The following is a 21237-nucleotide window of genomic DNA, read 5'->3' as shown; positions in this document are numbered from 1 at the left end:
GAATGTGTAGGTAGATTGAGGAGTTTAGGAACAAAGACAATTTAATGTTGTCATAAAAAGGAAAAATAAAACCCCTTTTTTCTGAGCAAACATATCCCAGGTTTCACCTTCCTGCTGCTAAATGAATGAATTGCAATGATGTAACTGCATAAGGTTTTATCTGATTAGAAAATTCAGCAGTGCCTGACACTGAATTGTCCTATTGTTCCTACTCTGGAGATATGCAGGATTTTCTACAGCCATTGTAATACTTGTCCCTTTTTTTTTTTTCATGGACAGGTCTGATTACTATTACCTAGGCTATATTTCTTTATGAAGAAAAAGGCTTTTCATAAAGCAGAAAAGGCTTAATTATGTACAAAACTATTATTACTGACTATAAAAGCACATGAGCATCCTTCAAGTTGTGCTCCTAAAGCTTTTCTGTGGCATGTGGGGTCAGGAGAGGGAATGAGCAGAAAAGCTTGAATGCAAGATTCCAATGCAGTTTGTCTTTTTTTCCCACAAAACTGTAATCTTCATCTTAGAATTTTTATTATTTCTTTGGGTTCCCATAACGCAACAAATGTTTGGAAACTGATTTATTCAGAAAAGAGTTGTTTTATTTCTCTGGGTGTATCTGGAGAACCTGTGGAGTAAATCAGTTCTGTGCTGCTACCTTGATGTTGGCAGAAAAGCCCGGAATGAGCGAGCAGCCCTTTGCTTTGGCAGGGCCTGAGGAAAGATCCCCCCTGTGTCCTCAGAGAGCTGGTGACAAGGCCACGCTGACCTGAGGAAAGCCAAGTAACTTCTGGAAATCCCAAATCGGGTCAACAATGCGAGATCTGTCCACCATTCAGATTTAAGTGAAGTCACCTTCCACACTGCTTTCACTGATGTTAAAGATTTTTTTTATTATTTGGTATTGGCTGGTTTCTGTGAAATCCAACAGCTCTGCTCCTCTAGGCTCTAGCCAAGGAAATCTAGATAGTTTTTGTCATCTCTGCTGCATTCACTTCACAGAAATGCTGCGCATGGATTCAGTTCAAATAGGTAGGTAGAAGATCTCCTATCAGCAGTCTTGCATGGAGCCTGCAGGAAGGCAGCTGCTGCAGCCAGACTGGCCACAGAGAGAGCCATGGGGAGCTGCAGGCTGACAGACACTGGACACTATTTCTGTACGTTTGGGAGACTGCATTTTTAGCTCCTTAAAGCCAGTGCTGGGTAAGAGACTGTTTGCTGGAGGTTCCTCTACAATTTTTAAATCTCCTTTTTTCTGTTCTAATAATAATAAACTTTAAAATGGAGAAAGTTAAAAGGATTTTATTGGTTCTTTGTAAGACTCGATGGGGAAGCCCAAAGTTGAAGCAGGGTGAAAGAACCTGTACTTGCTGCAGGTGGAAGCAGGGTTATTGCCATCACAATATTGAAAAGGTTTGTCTTTGTACTGATTTTCCTATTTTCCTTAGGAGAGATGGGATAAAATTTTGGTGAGAAATTGAAGCCCAGCAGCAGCAGCTTAAATACCCACGTATTTCTAGCACAAAATCTGGGCAATTTGCTTTCCTTTTCCTGCTAGCTTGTATCCTGCTGCCTTTTGAAATGGAAACTCTTGTGACCCTCTAACCCTCTTGTTACTCAGAATAAAACTCTTTTAATTGTGTTTTGGAGGAGCATGCGAGGAGCTCTCTCACTACTAATCAGCTTTGCTGGTTTGGGTCTGTATCTCCAGGACTCATGTTGGCAGAATAGCTTGATATTATTGCAGCTCTGCATCACTGATTTAATGCTGAAGAACTTTAAAGGTGCAGGTCCCATTTGTGTCTGTGTGTTCCTGCAGAGTGACAGCAGCTCCTGGCAGCAGCGGGCACCTTGCAGGAGGGCTTGGGCAGGTCTGGCTGCTGTCTGGGTGCTGAAAGGGCAGGGCTGGCTGTGGGCACAGCATTAGCCCTCAGACAGGTTTTGGAAGAGACCTTGGCTGTTTGTTTGCTGTGTATCGTGGAAATGCAGGGCAGCTTTAGTGCCTGGCACCTCTTCACACAATTAAAAACAAAAAATCCCAAAACTCTTCTAGCTAGAGTCTGTGTTTTGCACTGGCCAGAAGCAGGTCTGGATGGATTTAAATCAGACCTGTCTTAAGCTGAGATCATCTGCAGCTTTGGTTTGAAGGATGGAACTGCTGCGTTCCAGTGCTAGGACTTCAGCACTGCATAGTACTGAAAAATACACCTTTTTATATTAGGAAGGTGGTAGCTTGTAAATATAAAATCCTGCCCTGAGCAGACCCTCACCCAAGTTTAGCACTGTTCCTTACATCATTTGCCTTCCACCCTCCTCAGAAAACACAAACACTGCTTCAGCTTTTCCCATTTCAGTGTAACTGTGTGAGCCTGATGTTTGCCCCAGCTGCAGCCCATCGTACACAGAGCTCTGCTAATGTGCTTGTCTGGCCTTCAGCATTCCAGGAGTAGGAAGGCCACTTAACCCGAGTCCTAGCTCTGTGATCCTGTTTGATCAGGAACAGCGATGCAGGAACTGCCCTTGGACAATGACTCTGCTGAGAACACTCCCAATTGCCCTGTAATAAACCTGCTGTCCTCCCTGAAAGCCACGATGAGGATAGAGAGGGTAACAGTGATTGAAAGGTCAACAAGTGTGAGCACTGACAGAATGAAAGAAACAAATGATAATGCTGAGGCCATGATGCTGACCGTGCCCTGTGTCTAAATCCTGGCGTGGTTGGAGCCCAGGTGTGCCAGCATGAGTGCCACCCTGTCCTGGTCCCACAGGAGAGGATGCAGGATCTCAGCATCCCTTTATCCCCGCTGTGGCTCACTGCTGGGCAGAGGTCAGAATTCACCCAGTGCCGCAGTGCTGGGCTCCCTGTGGGAGAAGGAGCTCTGTGCCGATGCCTCTTCAGCCTCCACATCTGGGCCAAGCACACCTGGGCAGATGCTGTCAGCACTGCTGGGATGTGAACACCTGGCTGTGCTGGGCTTCGGTCACAGTCTGTCTCTTAATAAGATGCAAGGGGAAACTTTTCAGTGTATTCTCAATAAGGTAGGAAAATGGAAACATAAAACAACTGGTATGTTCTGTCATCTTGTCCATTTGTTCCAAAAGGGATGGTCCTGGCTGGCTCTGGGCCTCACCCCACTGACACAAAGCTGGGAGCAGCTGGCCAAGAAGCCAGTTGTGCAACTCCTGTTTGATTTGTTTTAATGAAACCTTTTATTTGCTGGGGTGAAAATAAATTTTATGGAGCTTTTGTCATCCTACAATTCTGCTGACCCTATGCTCTTTTGTGCATTAGCATTTTAGATTTGAGACCATTCCAATTCTGATACTTTGAGTTCTGGGGCTTTTTTGGTTTGCCTTTTTTTTTTTTTTTTGATGTAAACCAATAAAGCCATGTGTTCATGCAACAGTCACATGTCTCCTGTAGTTTTAATACCTGAAGTCTGGACAAAAACTGCTGGTAGTGAGCTGCTGGTTCAGTGTCCCAGGGAAACGGCCTACATGGGCTATGAAGGGTTTAATTAATGCCATAACCTTTGGGTGTTTTTTATTATTATAGTCTTTTACACAGATCACTTAAAATCTTGATCTGTTTTATTACTGCAAAGCATGCACGAGATGCTGTTGTACACACCATCATCTCTAAATGTGAAGTGTTTGCACAAAGAGTTTCAGACAAGCTGCTGTGCAGACTGCAGTTTGGGAAGTTTCATGGGGAAGGAATTCCTGCAGAGAAAAGGTCACAGTGATCAGAGCTCCCTCCCAGCAGGAGCTGGGGAAACCTGTGCAAGGCCAGGTCAGGTAGAGCTTGGACCTGGGGAGCAGCAGCCCCTTTCAGCTGGAAGGGAGCACATCCACGCTTTCGTTTTCACATGCAGAGATTGATTTTCTCTTGTACATTAATATCCACATCTGGGTGATTATAACAGAGAAATGAGAATCCATGTTCTTACCACAAACATGAGAACCCAGGATGTGATTTCCTGACCATGGCTGAAACCATGTTTGGGTGGCAGTGCTCTTAAGGAGTCTTTTCTGATTCGTTTTCTTTCCAGGGTGTCCTGCAGACCTTGCTGATACCTGCTTAAACAGGGCATCCACAGATGACTCACTGTTCTTTCTCAGACATTCACCCCCCACAAGCAGATCTCTTGGCAGGATAGAAGCAACTATGTTCTGAAGTCACAGAATCACAGCCTGGGATAAATTGGAAGGGGCATCTAAAGAGGAGCTGGTTCTGAGCTCCCCCTGCCATGGCAGGGACACCTTCCCTGTCCCAGGCTGCTCCCAGCCCCATCCAGCCTGGCCTTGGGCACTGCCAGGGATCCAGGGGCAGCCACAACAGCTCTGGGCTGTGCCAGGGCCTGCCCACATTCATCACCACCTCCCTTGGTCTGCTCAAGAACTGCAGAATTACTCTGGTAATACTGGATATTTTTCTGTCAGATGCAACTGAAGGAGGAGTGGCTGTCAGGGAATTGTGACCACATGGTGAGGAAACCCTTCAGGTCAGCTGGAATGTGATGTGTCACACACTTTCCACTCTGATGCATGAGTAAGGAAGATTGGTGGCAAAGTGTGGTTAGGTGGATCAATAAACCACAGGATGTCTTGGATTCTGGAGCTGTAAGGAACAGTGGGAGGCATTGGAAAGTGTGTATTCACCAGCACCTAGGGACTGCTCCCGTGCCCAAATGCAGGTATGGAACTAAGTAGGAAATGGTAGCAGGAAGCCTCAAACTGAACTGGCAATGCCACAGAAAAAAGTAGGGAAAAACAGGAAATGGGAGCCCAGCACATCCTTAAACTTGCTGTGCAGCAAATGTTTGTCTGTGGAGTCTTTGTCCTTTACTGTGTGGGATGCCCTGAAGTATGACATTTTTTCCCACTTGCTGTGTTCCTAGATTGTTGATGTTCTAATTTTGAACAGATGTCTCTAGTAAGTAAATGGCGATTCAGTTTTTCATTGGCCAAGTCCACGTTGTGGCTGTAGACAGGAGGACACACAGTGGTTCCTGTGAAGGCAGCAGAGCTCAGTCTGTGACTCATTGCAGACGGTGGCCAGTGCTCAGGGTCAATAACATAGCAATTGTATTCCCTGAAAGTCACCAGCCATTCCAAGGAGGGAAAACCGTGCTGGGGTGGTCTTTGGCTTTGTGAGAGGTCACTGATTCGAGAGCATTTACACCTGCCAGCCTTTGCTACTGCTGTCAGTGCTCAGGGGATCACCTGAGCTGTGATGCAGCCCCATTCTCACCTGTGCTCTGCTGCAGCCCCATTCTCACCTGTGCTGTGATGCAGCCCCTGCTCACCTGTGCTCTGCTGCAGCCCCATTCTCACCTGTGCTGTGATGCAGCCCCATTCTCACCTGTGCTCTGCTGCAGCACCTGTGCTGTGATGCAGCCTTCTGCTCACCTGGGCCACAGGACTCTTGTTCTCTGCCTCAGCAAAGCACCTCTGGTGTTAAGTTTTCCCTTCATTTGCTAAATTAATTTTCTATTAACTATAAATAGACAAAAAGGTTTTATTTGTGTATGTTTTGTTGGGGTTTAAAAAAAAAAATTGATCCATCTTTCCTTGCTCTTTCAAATGAGGAAATTCAGTCATTTTCCCTAGTGCTTTTCATACACACTTACTTTGTTGACTGTTTTGTTTATTGGATTTGTTATTTAAAATCTGTTTCCTTATGGCTCTCTCTTTAATTTTCTCTTCTTTATCAGGGCTGCATGAAGGTGAGCTGAGTCCCAAAGCTATTCTATCCTAAATTCTGGTATTTTATATATATAAAACTTCAGGGCTGATGGCACCTATACCTGGGATTATTTATGGGTTTTCATAAAAAAGAAAGAGGAAAATACAGAATTGCATGGCTCCTCTTTTCCTTCCCCACTTCCCAACCCCCTCCCCACAGAGGAGTTTAATGTTAAATGATAAATGTGGAAATTAGAGACCGTCGAGAAAATCCAATTTGGTGAGGAGTTTTAAAAATCCCATAATAAACGCCGAGTGAAATGTATGATTTAATGCGGGGCGCCAATGGCTGCTATTATGTGCTATTAGCAAATCGGGGCTGAGAGTGAATCTTTATCACGGCCGGGCGGGGCCGCCCCTGCCGCCGCTATTGATTTGTAGCCGCTTGTCATAATGACACGGGGAAGCAATGAATGGAAGATGTGCTTTTGATAGGATTGAAGGGCTGCAAAGGGGGGAGAAAAAATTCAGCAAGTTTTCTATCTCTCCTGCCTGATTAGATTTTTTTCTTCTTTTAAGAGCTTTCACATTCCAATAAAAATGCTAAATCAGCTCTGAAGCAGAATTGTTAGGGAGTAAATAGCCAGTCACATTTAAAGGAGGAAAAGATCTGACTTTACAGCTCTGGCTTCACAGCAGCCATGAGTCTAAAGAATATTTCTGGCTCCCCAGAAATTGCAGTAGTGGGCGGCGTGAGGGTGGCTGGGACCTGGTCAGAGGACTGCAGGCAGTAGGCATCAGCATCTGTAGGATGCAGTTTGTCAGGATGCCAGCAATTAAATCCCCGGTGCTGTGTGTTTAAGGAGAGGAGGGTGTGTTTCGAGACCTCTGAAACAAAAGTGACTGCAATGAAAAAAAGCTATAAGCCTTTGACGTATAGGATCAAATAATAAAGGTCTCCTCTGCATCTGGAAAGAAGATTTTTGTCACTTTAATTCCAGGCACTGGTTGTCAGAAAGCCGATGCAATGGCTGTGACTGTGCTGGCTTTCCTGCCGGTCACTCGGGGAGCCACGGGCAGGCTCTGCCCAGCACAGCCCTGTGCACACAGGGAATGGGACAAAACCACCCAGGCGTGCTCAGGAGCACGTGCTTTTGCCTTTCTCATTCGTATATCCACGCGCTTTTAACTTCCTCTCTTCCAAACATTTTGCCTGCCCTGGGAAGGTGGAATTTGCCTACACTCCACTTTGAGCTCCTTTGCATCAAAGTCTGCACATCTTCTCTCATTACTACTATGATTATGATTGTTCTTGTTATTATTATTATTATTACTCTGGTTGGCCAGGCTGAAGAGCTGTGGGCTGAGCCAAGTTTGGAACTCTGATATTTGGGTTCTCCCTTTAGGCCTGGCCAGCCTCAGCTGCTCTTACAGAAACCCTCAAAGAGCAGCTGAGAGAATGTGGTTTCCAGGGCTCACTCTCAGAGTATGAAATAGCAGATTAGAAATCAATGCAAAGAGTCCAAGTGCTCACTTCATCACTCAGGAGAAAGAAATACAGTGTTCCTGGTCTGAGCTGTGTGCTCATTAAAATCCCATCCTTTAAAACACCCTTTGAATTAAACAGTGCTCAGCGGAGATGGGTGGATCTCATGCCAGAGGCAGGCTGGGGGCATGTCTGGCATGGTGAGACCTCAGCACCCCCTGCCCTGGCCAGGTGTGCAGCTCGTGTCCTGCTGCAGCTGGCTGCACATCTGCTGCAGAAATTCAGGGCAAGCCCTTGAGGTGTCAAATGCTGCTTTTTGTGGCACACGAAACAGAGAGGATTAGCACCTGACCTGTTCCTTCTCAAGAGCACTGACTAGGAATCACACAGGGTTGGGCTCTTTAGGAACCCATCTCACCCCTCAAGCCATTCCAGCACACTCATACAAAAAAAAAAATGGATTATTTCTACAGGAATGAATGAACAATGAAACAGTGGGAGCCCTTTGCTAGGGGAAAGTGCTATTTTGGGCCAGTCTGGTGTGGTGTTTGATCAGAAGCTACCAACTTGATTCTCTACACTTATTTATGAAGGTAAATGTAGGCTGGGAATCAGCTTTGGGAGGCTTTTGGTGCTAATGTGATACCACTTCTAGAATGGCTGCTCATACTTCTGAACAGAGGAGTCAGCAGAAGTACAGCTCTAGTCTGTCCTGTCTTTTGGGTCCTAGGTACAAATTTTATGGTAACAGCAGGGGAGGCTGATATAACAGCTTTAAAATGTGAAGATGCTGCTGCCAAGGGAAAAGGAATGGTTTGTTCCCTGTGTTTAAGACTTAGTGGCTCAAACAGCCACTAGGTTAGATGAGCAGCCTGGAGCCCCGGGTCTGTGGGCTGCCTGGGTTCCTCTGAAAGCACTCTGGTCAATCTGTCTGTAAGTGCTCAGTGCAACTGCTGATGCTGCATCCCCTGTTTTCTGGGAGCTCAGAGACAGGAAAAGGCCAGCCTCAGTCCCTCCTGCTCCTGCTCGTGTCAGGGCTGGCCCTGGGCAGGTGTCTGAGACCGTGCTGAGCCTGTGATCCCTGTGTCGCATGCCAGGAGCAGGGGCCTGTGTGGCCCATGGCACTGGATGCAAATTCTGCCAATGTCTGGTCACTCTTTAGGTCCCTGTATGGTGAGACACAAACAATCAGGTTCTTTTGCTTAGTGTTTCAGGAATAAACCTGGACAGAAAAAACCCTAAACCCACAGTGACAAGGATAAACAATGGAACGGCAAACAACAACATCATTTTGGTAAGATGCTGTCAGGAGAGCAAAGCTGTGGAATTCCTGTAGAATTGTTTTCCTCCTGCCCCTCTTTCTTATGATTTTCCTTGGTTGAAAAGGGAGGAGGAGAGAGCAGATTCTAGCAGTACAGGTGATCCATCTCCACAGGCTCCTAAAAGCACATTGATCATTTTCAATTTGGAAGCTTTTCTGTAATAAAACTGTTTTGTTGTAGCAGACAAGTTTGGGGATGTTTATTGTGTTGCTGTCTGTTGGAAGACCCGCAAAACTCTTTTCTATCACGCTGAGGGTCCAAGGCTCTGCCATGCAAGGATCCCCTTGCACTGCCCAGCCCGGGCTCCGGGCACAGCTGCCCAGCTGCCCCTGCCCAGAGTGTTCAGAGATGTCAGCAGATATGAGTGCTCGCAGAGAACAGGAATAGAGGAAAAAAGAGATTGGGATGAATCAGGTGTGGACTTAATCATGATCTTTTAACAAGATGCAGAAATATTCCTCTGCAGGCAGTCATGAGGCAGTAGGTCCACTGCCAAATGTCCCTTCTAATTCTCTCATTAAAAGAGTAAACATGACTCTCTGACATGCTGTAGCACGAGTGCCTCCGCAGCGGCGCCGTGCAAGGACTGACCAGGGAAGGAGTTCTGGGCTCCTCAGGCTATCTCATTTCTGCCCTCACAATGCAAATGTTCAAATATTGCTGGTCTTGCTGCAGACCCCCTCCTTAGAAATCAGGGGTGGAGTTTCTGGAGCTGTTTAAACCTAAATAACTGACCATGCTAAAAGGGAGTGTTCCAGTGTTCCTCTCGGCTTTGGATTCCTGCACCTCCCTTGTGCTGGAATCAGAGCCAGAGCAGAGGCAGGCTGGGTGCTGATGTGGGGCAACATCCCCTGGGAGGTGAGAAGCCATCCTCCTCCTCCTCCTCCTCCTCCTCCTCCACCCTGCCACACTGCCACACAGCCACACAGCCACACTGTCACACTGCCAGCCACACTGTCACACAGCCACACAGCCACACTGTCACACTGCCAGCCACACTGCCAGCCACACTGCCACACTGCCAGCCACACAGCCACACAGCCACACTGCCACACAGCCACACTGCCACACTGTCACACTGTCACACTGTCACACTGCCAGCCACACAGCCACACAGCCACACTGCCACACAGCCACACTGTCACACTGTCACACTGTCACACTGCCACACTGCCACACTGTCCCTGTGGGACACGCGCCAGGCGCTGAACCAGCAGCCCAGGGCCACAGGAGCGTGTTCAGCAGGAGCCCTGCTCACAGGCTGCCAAGATGACAAATATTCCTTAAAGGAGACCATTTCGTAAAATAAACCCATCTTAATACACATGGGGAACATCTATAACAAAATATATGACACACATGTGTATATTTACTGTATTTAAACCCTGCATTTGTGAGATGGACTAACCCTAACCCTAGCACTGCCTTTGTCTGAGGTATGCTCAGAACTGCTCAGTGGGGATAATGTGCTTGGGATAATCTGTTGCTTGCTGAATTATGTTCCTGTTCTGAGTTAGGCGTGCAAGACACAGGACACAAAACACCAGTTTTCCTCAGAATGTGACCCAGCTGGTCTGTGTGGCCTTTGAAATGTGCACTTCGTGCTCTGGAGATGAGTCTGTCATGGCAGCATAAAGGAGAGTTTTGGCTTTCAGAGGCACACTGTCCCCCCACAGCTCTGGGGCAGCTCTGCCCTACATCACTCCCACCCTGGAGCAGCTGCTCTCTAAGCCTGAACAGCTCATGCTCCATTCACAAAGTTCTGGCTCCAGCCATGGACAACAAACAGGCTCTGCACACGTGTGTGGGTAGGGAAGATGTGCTTGGGAAGCTTGCTATGGCTCAGATGTGACCCCCTGAATGCCTGAGAGGACAGTCAGTTCCCTTGGTGCTGGCTGAAATCACTGGGCTCCCACTGAGCTGTGTGTCACAGCTTGTCATTCCCTTTCCGTGGGGTTTCCTGGCCTGAGTGATGCACGTTAGCTGCCTGACTAATGCCTGAATTTCACCATACAGAGATCTGCAAAATGCTCACAGGGCAACAGCAAGCACACCTGTAAATATGTCCTCTTTACGATTCAGCTGTGAGTCTGATGCCTGCTTGGGCACACAGGTATTCAATCCATACTCATACTGGAACTCCCCACCTCCATCCTGCAGGTCACAACGCTAGCTGCTGGGAATATGCCAGTAAAATGTGCTGATAGTTGTCATCCTGCAGCATTCTCTCTGAGCAGTCTGTCTCTTCCTTGCTCTCCATGTGCTCACAAAGAAGGTAAGGGTTGGGGCACTGCTGACTGTGCAGCAGTTCAGGCAGGTGCCAGCTAGGCCTTGAGTGGGATGGCACTGGGAGGACAGAGTACAAAGGATGTGTTAGCAACATCTCCATCGTGGTCCCAACCCAGGGTGGGCTCCTGCATCCGCACTGGGGAGCAGGGAGAGCCACAGCTGTGTCCAAAGTGGCGCTAGGAGCGAGGCTGGCTAAGGTGTCAACATTAGAAATGGATGGCAATGTTGAACTGGCCCTGTGACAGGCAAGGGAGAAGGAGCTTCTAGTTGCAGCAGCACAGAAACCCACGAAACACCTCGGTGGAAAGGAAGGTGTTGGTTGTGAAGAGAGACATCAGCAGGTGTGAGTGCGGGAGGGTGCCTGGAGAGGAGGGAAAACACTGAAGGAGCAAAGGACCACAGGGTAAACAGTAACCTGAAATATGTGTCCAGCGTGGGGTCAGGGAGCTGTGCCATGAACTGATGTGTCCTGATGGGCCTGAGGGGTTGAGCTGAAGGGAGATGGGCACAGCACCACAGTCTCAACAGGAGCTGGGCTGTGTGTCCTGCAGAGAGCTCATCCCCGCACCGGAGGCCACTGGAAAGCCCCAGTGTGCTCCATGACTTTGGGATTGCAGGGAAGGAGAGGGATAGAGTAATATTTGGTAAAACCACCACTGGGGGATAGGAACTATTGGAGGGTGCAAAATGTCATGGTGTGCTGGTGTGGGGAGAGGTGAGAGCTGGGCTGGAGGAAGGGAGAACAGGGAGGGAGGAACAGTGAAGCTGTGTCCTGGTTTGGGATCCTGCTCAGGGATGCTCGCAGGGCTCAGTCAGTACTGACAGCAGCAGCTCCAGCAGCACAGAAACAGCAGAATTTGGTGGTGATGCTCTCTGGGAGGTACCACACTTTCCTGCAGAAACCCCTGAAGCTAACAGGCTCTGGGCTCGAGAGAGAGAAACCACTCAAGCAATCCATCTGGAACTAATGGGGTTTATGCCTTTGATAGGGCTGGGTTTTTTCATACACCTTCTGTAGCCTTGGAGTCTGCTGAGACCTGAACCTTGCTATAATCATCTCCACACAGGACAACAAAGGTTGCTATTTAACCCAAAATTTAGTCTGATATACCCTCCCTGGCAAATAAGCTTGAATAATTACTGCAAATTATTAAAAAAAAATCTGTCTTAATTACATCTCAGAGGATGAAAATTTCCCACCTTGTCTGAGTGCAGAAAGAGCAGCTGGCAAATGGAGGTTTCTCTCTGTCTGCTAAATGGAATCTGTTTTCACCAACCCCAGACAGTTCTTAGCCTGCTTATTCTTCTGTTAATTAGCGCTGGCACCTCATGAGGACTCACCTGAGCCAGGCAGGAGGCAGCAGCCCTGCTCCTGCCCCATCTCCGGCTGCTGTGGCTCAGCTCTGGCTGCTCCCAGCCTGAGGATGGCACCAGTGGGGACTGCAGATTCAGGTGGGTCTGAGCCCTCTTGGCTTGCAAAGACACTGGATTCCAAACAGCCATGAATGCCCGAACCCCTTGGGAGTTTCATTCACCTCTCCAGGCTTGAAATTGTGGGGACAGCTATTAGGAATCTGCCTGGACGTGACCAAAGCCATTAGTCCACCCTATATTAAAAATCCCTTCTGGGCCTGGGCTTGACTGCACACAAATATAAAGTAGTCTGGAGAGTCTTTCATCTCGACCACTAACAGAACAGCAATCTCCTCACGATTGCTGTGACAGATGTCTGCTGGAAAATGAAGCCTGTCTGTTTCATGCAGGCAAAAGTGCCCATTGCTGCCATCAGCTGCCGTTTCCCCCAGTGCTGCCAACAAAAAGGTATTGCTGTCCTTGGGGTCTGCCACCACCCATCTGTTCCTCTTGCACAGTCTCTGAAAATGTGAGCTGCTCCTTGCCAATGTGCTGTGCCTGTGATGGAGAGAGCTCTGCTCTCCAAACATGGGTCTGGATGCTCCAGAGCACTGCTGGGGACAGGGAGGTTGGAGCCTGCAGAGGGGAGGCAAGGGCTTTGCTGGGAGGGGACCTTAATCTGAATCACAAACTTTAATTTGTTGTAAATGGAAGATTAGCTGCAATAAAAAGCTAAAGAGGGAAGTGCCTTGAACTCTGTGAAAATTCCTGAACTTCCTATTAATAGATCTGTGTTTAGAATAACATGAAAAATTGAATTTCTCCAAGCAGCGAATCATGTGCATTCCCATTAGTGCTTGGCTGTCTGCAGTCTCACAGCCCCATCTGACTCCATCCCTCCTGTGCTGGCTCTGGGGTCAGGGTGCAGCCAGAACCTTCATGGGTTCTGTAGCATCTCAGCTGTGGAGATTCATCACCGGCCTGGTGATTTTATAAAACATTTGTGTTCTCCATACTTTATTAGTCCCTGACAGACGCAATGTTTATAACATACTTCTCAGCAAGCTGTTTGCAACTCATTGCCCTGCTTGCTTTATAGTCCATAAATATTTAATTCTTTAATAAACTGCTTATATGTAATATCAAATGACTGATGTACTTCTCTCCCCTCTTCAGCAGTGCTACTATTTGCAGAACAATTCTTTTGGTGTTTTGAATAGCAATATATTCTATACATGCTTGAATTTCCTTTTCCTAACTAGCAATTTCTTCAGGGTATTTGGAGAATTGACAAACAGCACAATGGCTCCTACAGAGCTCTGGGAGCTGCCCTTTCCTAAAGTCTCCATGGGGAGACTTCCAAATGGGCAATTGACCATTCCAAATGGCAGCAATCTGAGTGTCCTGGGCCTTGGGGGTGATATTTCTGGTGGTGTTTCCCACCTGGGCATGTCAGGCAGTGGCAGGAACCCCTTGAGCACGCTGGGCAGAGCGGGGTGTCCTGGGCCAGCACCCTGACTCTCCCTGTGCTGCACCCCGTCTCCTTCTGCCTCTCCCACCGTGCTCCACGCTCATTTTCCCAGCACAGGGCACAGTCTCCTCCCTGCTCCCCTTTGGCAGCACTTGTGGAAAGAGTGGCTCTGGGTTTGGTCCTACACCTCGTTCCATCTTCCCTGGGGGTTTCTCTACCTGAGGAGCAGGCAGCAGGCTGCCCTGCCCAGTCCCCAGCCTTTGGGCTCCTCCTGGAGTGCAGGATCCTGTCTGACATGCAACGGGAGCAGGAACCTGGAGGGCTGCAGGAGAAGTGTCAGCCAAGCGAGGCCATGGCTAGAGCCATGGATCTGCCCTGCAGCCTGCTCCATGTCTGGGTCAAAAACCCCTCTGAGGCTGTCAGCCAGCCATTGCCCCTGGCTACACCAGGATCGGGGACAGAGAGGACAGGCCTGCGGAGCTGGCAGGGAGGGCTGTCCATCAGCATGGGCACGGAAGGGATGGTGACACTGCACCACCGAGTTTGTGCCTCCCAGCCTGTCTGTGAGTCCTTGTCTCACCCTGCATCTTGGGGCAGGCTTCTGCTCAGGCTTTGCCCTTTAGTCTCTTCCCTAAGGCTCACAGCATGCCAAGGCACCATTAAGGACTGGGCACCCTGCCCTGAAAACACCAGGTGGGGAAGGGCTCAGCTCCTGGAATGATGACAAGGGCGTGGTGGGGACATAGCCCCTCTGCAGAGTCACCTTCTGTTGGTTTCAGCTGTTCCATATTGCCAGGCTCCGTTTGCTCTGAACACCCTGGTACTGAGCTGCTCTCAGGCTGGAGAGCAGAAGGATGGGGCAGAGCCAGGTGGCACCATTGGGGCTGGCACTCTGCAGTGTCACACCAGCAGGGTCACAGGGCTGGGGCAGGAAGCACTGCCTGGGCAGTCCATGGGGTGGAAGTGGACCTTTCCCACCCAAACCATGCCATGATGTGATTCTCTGATCTGCTGAGATCACGGCTGCTCTGTTTCTCACAGACAGCTTTGGGCTGCTCACTTGGGTCTGGGCTGGTTTGACTGCACATTCCTTCTCACCAGGGTGGCCACAAGCATTCGCCAAGCCCTGAGAGGCTGCGTGGGCATGGGCAGGACATTCACACACAGCTGCTGGCCCAGGCTGCCATTGGGTTATCCTTCATGTCCAGAACTTTTGCAGGTAGTTTGTAGTGGCAGGCCCAGGTTTGGAAGTGCTGCCCAGAGGCCATCCTGGTGTCCTGGTTTTGATCAGACCTGGCAGCTTGTTGCCTTTTCTCAGTCTCCTGGGAACCCTTGCATAGGAGGGAGTGCAGAAGGGCCACATCTGTTGAGATGTGGGAAGGGAATGGATGGAGGTGACAGCTGGATGGGGCTGCGGTCAGGAGCCTGAGCAGCGTGCAGGGGGCAGCAGCTGCTGCCTGCACCCCCTGCACTTTGGTCCTTGGGCACAGACTGGAGCGTCACCCTCCTGTCTGTGCTCCTTTGAGGCTGGCCTGCCTCGGGCCCGCTGGTTACTGTGTGCCTGGGGCTCACAGCCTCCCCTGGGCCCCCTCACAGCCCTGCTGTGCTGTGACAAGGAGCACACTCCAAGAGACAGGGGGACCACCCTGCTCTGACCCCCAAGGCACTGCTCAGGAGCCTTTCTGGAGCCCCAGGCATGGTCTGTGCACGCCCAGAGCACGGGGCAGAGGAGGATTCTCTCACTGTGGGTCCCATCTGCAGCTTTTTGAGTGGAGAGAAAAACAATACTCTCTCCCTGGGACCACATTTTTCTGCAGCCCTCCTGCCCAGCACCAAGGCTGTGAGGAGGCTGTAGAGCTGTCCAGGATGAGTGCAGGGCAAGCATACGAGGCACAGATCCCTGAGCTGGTGTCACACAGCTGCTGTTGACTGCTGGCTCACTGTGCCTCTCTTTGTTCCCTCCTTGCTGATGGTGATGGGTGCAGGTCCCAGTCCAGAAAAGCAGCTGAACGGAGCAGCCGAGGGCTCCTGTTCCCCACACGTTTTTGTTCTCGTTACATCCAGGTACCGTTCACCACTCCGAGGAAAACGGTGAGGGTGGATCTGACCAGCTCTGGACTCCCTGTCCCCAGCAGGCTTCCTGGTGGCACAGTGGCCAGAGCTGCTGTGCCCCAAGACCCCGTGTCCCACTGACCTGTGGTGGGGACCCCGCAGCCACGGTGCCAGCGCTCTGTCCCGTGGGAGGCTGCGTGCCAGCCTGGCATCTGTGACCTGCTGTTCCTCCATCGCTGAGCTGTCATCAGGCCCCTCCTTTGTCACTGAGCTGCAGCACTCAAAGCTTCTCCCTCTGGTTCCTTGTCTCCTGTCCCCCTTCTGCAGCACACTGCTTGGTGTTTCTGAGTAACTGGGAATCATCCAGGCACCTCCCGGCACTCCGGGCCTCCAGCAGCGAGCACGCCAGGTGCCCTGGCTGAGGATGAGTGATGATAAATAAGCAAATCACATGGTGGGCTGAACGATTTCCCCAAATGAGCCTGTTTGTCCCAGACACAGTGCAAAACCCTCTTCTCCTTGGCGATAACCTTTCTGTGTGCTCACATTATGCATGTATTCATGTGACTTCCTCTGCCTCACTGCCACCTCTTGATTTGAATAAAAATAATTTATGTGGACATTCCTTCAGTCAGGATTTCCCCCCCAATAATATTTCGTTGATGCTCTGAACCCAAATGGGGTCGTTATGCTTTTGCATATCATTAGGGCTTTATGAAGAACAACAGCGACATCTGCATGTGCCGCAGTGCCACAGAGATGGGGAAAATACAGAAAACAAACCCCAAACGAGCTCCAAGCTCATCTGGCTCTGTCTTTCCTCAGTGCCTTTGCCTCTATCACGGACACAAGTAATTGTACAGTGTAATCACATCACAGCTCATCTGAATATTCATAACCGACACAAAGACTTGGAGGAGAAGTGGGAAGGAAAAGGAAGGTAATTTAAATATAAAACAGCATTTCATTTGGAAGCAAAGTTCCCCGTCCAGCTCAAGAGATTGTCTTGGTACTGATTCTGTCTGTCCATCTCCCATACAGCAGCGTGGGCAGCCGCAGCCCCCGCTGGGCAGAGAGAAAATAAAGCACAACAACAAACAGCGGCAGGACTGCCCCCAGCCAAAGCATGTTTGAAGAGTCGCCAACGGTGGCTAACCAGCTGCTGGTCTCCAGGAAAGAAACAGTCTATTGATGGAGCTTTATAAAGACCCCAATTAATATGTTGTGCATGTATAAGATCTACAAAGAGCCCACTGTATTCCTCCCCCCGCAGCCACCACCTCCTCTTCCTGATCAATGCCAGTGGAGAAGGATCTGTGCTACCAAATAATTGATTAATCACTTCAGTGGTGAAAACGCCCCTCTCCAAAACAGAGAAGAAAAACAAACACAAAAAGAGGCAACAGTTTGCTAATTAGCGTGTAAATTACCGCTGGTTCCATCCTGCTTTGTGCCTTTAAAAAGGAAAAGAAAAGGGAAAGAGTAAATATAATCCCCATCTTAATGTATATGCTGTCTTCATTTCTTTTGCATTACTTTGGTATCCTTCACCAGTATGAACACAGCAGTGTGATGTTGAAGCTGTGACTGGCTCTGCTAGTCTGTTCCCCAAAGAGCTCCTATTTCCATTCCACTGGAGCTTATATTCCTTTAAATGTCTAGCGCGGCATCATTTCCCCCTTTCTAATACATCACTCTGCTGGAATTAGAAGAATCCAAGGTTATATCCAACTTCAAAGGTTTCCAAGTCATCATGATTTTAGCAAAAGTAGAAGACAGATCATGGAACAAGTCCCTGGCTTTTGAAGATAGGCATCACAGGGACCTTCCTCCCTCTGTCTCGCTCTCGCTCTCCCACTGTCTCCCCCCAACTTTGTACCTCTCCAGCTCTGAATGTCCCGCGCTAGCGTGGTTTAATGATATGCAAATGAAATATGCATAAAACCATTCTACTGTATGATGATTAAACACTGGAGACATTAGCCGCCGACGCTTCACTGTTTGACTATAATAATCTTCCCCGAGCATCCACTTTGATTGCGGAGTTATGGAAACCCATAGCAGTTGGCAGAGAGGGAGTAAGAGGGAGCGAAGCAAGGAGAGGTGCAGGGATGTATCACCCATCTCTGCATTTATCCCACTCCAGGAGACATTTCCCCTCTTTGTACTGCGTTCCTACTGCTGTCTTTTGTAATCCATCCATGCGGTCGCACCAGGGCAATTAACGGGAAAAAACCCTCTTTTCTCTTAATGTTTCAAAGCTCATTAGCCAAACGATTATTCCTCATTAACAGCGAAAGCTCATTCATTAAAAGAAAAAATATGCCCAAAAGATGCCAGCACTGTTAATCCCGAGCCCTGTAGCTGGGCTGTAGATCCCATGCCAGTATTTTCCATGCAGAAGGGAAGTGCACCAATCCACAAAAAAAAAAAAAAAAACCACCAGGCAAAAAGAAAACATTTTTGAGTTTTGTAAAATCCGCAAGAGAGGCAATTAATATTCCCATTGTATGACTTTATTTTTTGTCTCTCCCTTTTGTCTCCAGTGCCCTTGCCTGGCTCAGCGCCCAGTGCCAACAGAACACCTTGCAGGATCCTCAGCAGCGCAGACAACGTAAGTAGCCAGCTGTCCCCTGATGCCCTTGTGCAGAAGCCCCCGCGCCCTGCGGACCCCGTGGAGCGCCCGCACGCCTCCGTCCCTCGCTCGCCCTCCGAGTGCCACCTGGGCTTCACAAGTAGCACCTTCCAAATCTCTCTGTCTTCAAGTTTGTGCATGTCTGTGTGGCATCCCTCCTCCTCCTTCACTCCCATAGTGGATCTCGTGAAGGGCTTCAGATCGGCCCCATTCATCTCCCTGGTGATAGCAGTGAATGTAGATAAATCTCTGCTGCCTGCTTGCTGCTCCAGTATGATTTTTATTTTGTCTTCCGTGTACACCTAGGTCAAAAAGTGGGATGTATACTGACGGTGGGTGAGAGTGTGTGTGCGTGTCTCCTCCTCAGTCCCTGTCGTTCTCTCGCACTGAGGCACACAAACACACATCTCCCCGCGTGTGTTACACGCGTGCACACACATAAACACCCGCACACGGACGCGCGCGTGTGTGCACGGAGCACACACACATCTCCTCACCCCACTGACACAGCTCCTGTGCACCGACCCCAGGCGGTGTGTGCTGTGTGTCTGTGTGTCTGTACGCACTGTTCCGTGTGCGTGTGCATACACAGGCATCTCGCTACACCGTCAAACATTCCCTCTCCTCCCAGCAGAGGCTGTGTGCAGGCTGATCCTGCCCTGTGAGAGCGGTATTCCTTCCTCCCTTCCTTCCCTCGGCTCTTCGGAGACCTTCGCGTTCCCTCCTCGGGGTCCCTCCTGAGCTGCAGATTTGGCACCTTTCCCTGAGGTTGTCCAAATGGCAAATGGCATCGGCCGGAGTTCGCATTCTTGCGGCTTCTCTGGGCATTTCTGCCTCCATGTCGACTACTCCCTTTTGTTTGTTGTTGACTGGGCTGGGTGTGGTTGGGGTTTTTTTGGCATTAATTGTAAAAGAACCTGAATGGCAAAACACACCAACAGCTTGCGGGGAAAAAAAAGCCAAAAAAAAAAAGCAAGCCCCACACAAACGCCTTCTGCTGCGACAGATGCCCATGTTGCCCCTGGCATGGAGAGCGGGCACAAGGGGTTTGTTGATGAGGTTTTGTCGATTGCTGTGTTTATTGTTCGCATTTCCCTTTTCCATTTATTTTTAAAGACTCCAAGATGCCGGCCTCGGCTTGGAACGGAGCGGTGTCATGGCGGAGACGACGGCCTTTGTCTCGCAGGGTGTGAAAGCATCCGTTGTGCTGGCTCCACTGCGGCAGAATGATGTCTAAAGGGGGGAAAAGTGCTGGAAGTCCGAGGTGCGCGGCGCTGGCGGGGGAGCCCCATCCCCATGGTGCGCGTCCGAGGAAGGGCTCTCGGCGGAGGAGCCTGGTCTGTAATCCTGGCACTCGTGCCTCCGGTCGCTGCCTGCCGCTTGCTCCTGGGGCTCTGGATAATCTCCCTTGGCTCTACGGCACTGTCTGGCCCGCGCTCAGGGCCCCCGTAACATATACCCGCTGCCGCGATCGCAGGGAGCTGTGGCGTTGCCACTGAATGGATGGCACTGTGCCAACTCCGCTGCCATCCGCCCTTGCAGCTCTTTTCCTCCCTCCTCCCTCCCGCTCTCCCCTCCTCCTCCTCCTCCCGTCGACTTGATGTTAATTAACACACGGGTTAATTGATTTTAAAAGCTGAAGAATTACAGTTAAGTTTTCCCACAGGGTCCGGCCGCCTGGCACGCTGCGCCTGGCGCGGGGGCGGCGGCCGGGCCGGCCCTGCCGGGGCTGCTGGGGCCGGCTGGCACGGCTGCCTCGTCCTTCCGGCACATCGCCGCTCTGTTTGCTGTAAACAGCGGCACGAGCCCTCCCTCGGCTCCGCCAGGCACCGGTGTGTCAGCAGGAGCCGTGCCGGATCTGCGGCGGGGCAGCCCCGAGCCCTCGGCAGCCCCGGGCGGCTCACGGCGCTGGGCCCCGGCCCGGGCACCCCGAGCGGCGCCTGAGGGCCCCGGCCGCCACCGGCTGCTCCCGCCCGCCAGAACTCAGCTCCCCTCCTCGGCTCCGGTGTGTGCCTGGGGGTGAAGCCTCAGCACCAGGGCAAACTTAGTTTGTCGTGATTACGAGAGAAATAACCCATCTGGGCTTCGGTTTTTCACTCTCCCTTGCCCCAGTGTGCCGCTGGTTGAGGGTGACAGTGTGGCAGGAGGAGGCGCAGCAGCGCTGGGAACTTGCTGCTTTCACCTTCCTGTGCTTTCATTTTATTTCATTTTGTTTTTTAAAAGCATGAAGCAAGTGAAGCGACAAGAGGAATCCATTATGCAAATCAGGTCACATTTGCATAATGTCTCATGACTGGAATATGCAAATGAGTTGTATAATTTATGAGTGCCAGTGTCTGTCTAAAAGTGTTTCCCAGAATTTATAAAAACTGCAGCGTGGAGAGGCAGCTGCCGGCTGCCCCGCCAGGAGGGTCCACACTTGCTTTGCAAAGTCCGCCTGAGTCTGGGAGTGCAAACGCCTGGGAATGGGAGCGGAGCCCCCCTTCCCACCCTGTCCTCGTGCTTTATTTATTTCCCATTACTCCCTCCACCCAGCTCCCACCTGCTCCCCTCGAACTTCTCTGAGGAGGCAGGGCGCGGGCGGCGGGCTGGACGGGCGGGCTGGACGGACGGGCTGGACGGACGGGCAGCCCCACAGGTGGCTCCGCGGGCTCCCTCGCGTGCCCCGGGGCTGTCCCGGCCGCAGAGCCCGGCGCCGCTCAGGTGGGCGAGCTCGCAGGCACGGTGTGCGCCGAGGAGCCGCCCGCATGGCGTGGATTCCTGCTGGCTCGCTCTGTGCCAGCTCCATCCCTGCTCGCCGCTGAGCCCGTGACCCTGGGGACAGCGGCAGGCTCAGCGCAGGGCTGGCACTGCCAGCCGAGGCACCCGGAGGGTCCTGCCCAACGCCACGGTGTCACCACTGGAAAGGCTCTGGAATATCCGGACATCCAGGCAGGTATTA

The 21237-nt window shown here is 50.6% G+C and overlaps 1 protein-coding gene and 1 long non-coding RNA gene across 9 annotated transcripts in view; one reads left to right on the top strand and one right to left on the bottom strand.

Annotated features, from left to right (window-relative positions):
* Positions 1-21237, top strand: part of LOC113460175 (uncharacterized) — a 58480-nt gene that overhangs the window by 28273 nt on the left and 8970 nt on the right. For 2 of the 7 annotated variants that reach the window (XR_012582362.1, XR_012582361.1), the window contains one exon: positions 1003-1478. Coding sequence is in view for 2 of the 7 variants with exons in the window: in XM_074550639.1 (XP_074406740.1) it covers positions 18208-18602 (395 nt within the window). In the remaining 5 variants the exon portion in view is untranslated. Of the gene's footprint in view, positions 1-1002; positions 1479-12098; positions 21232-21237 lie in introns of those variants that run through there. The other 5 variants (XR_012582358.1, XM_074550640.1, XR_012582357.1 and 2 more) reach the window with 5 other exon arrangements.
* LOC141730723 (uncharacterized) lies at positions 212-9402 on the bottom strand. Of its 2 annotated transcripts, none has more exons than XR_012582366.1 (2): positions 5385-9402; positions 212-5337 (listed from the first exon to the last, which is right to left on the bottom strand). It is a non-coding gene; the product is annotated as an uncharacterized LOC141730723 (long non-coding RNA). The 2 variants fall into 2 exon arrangements; XR_012582365.1 differs by having other exon boundaries at positions 212-5309.

This window comes from Zonotrichia albicollis, chromosome 13 (genome assembly GCF_047830755.1).
Source record: "Zonotrichia albicollis isolate bZonAlb1 chromosome 13, bZonAlb1.hap1, whole genome shotgun sequence".
Lineage (NCBI taxonomy): Eukaryota > Metazoa > Chordata > Aves > Passeriformes > Passerellidae > Zonotrichia > Zonotrichia albicollis.
This window is presented reverse-complemented; position numbering and strand designations above follow the sequence as displayed.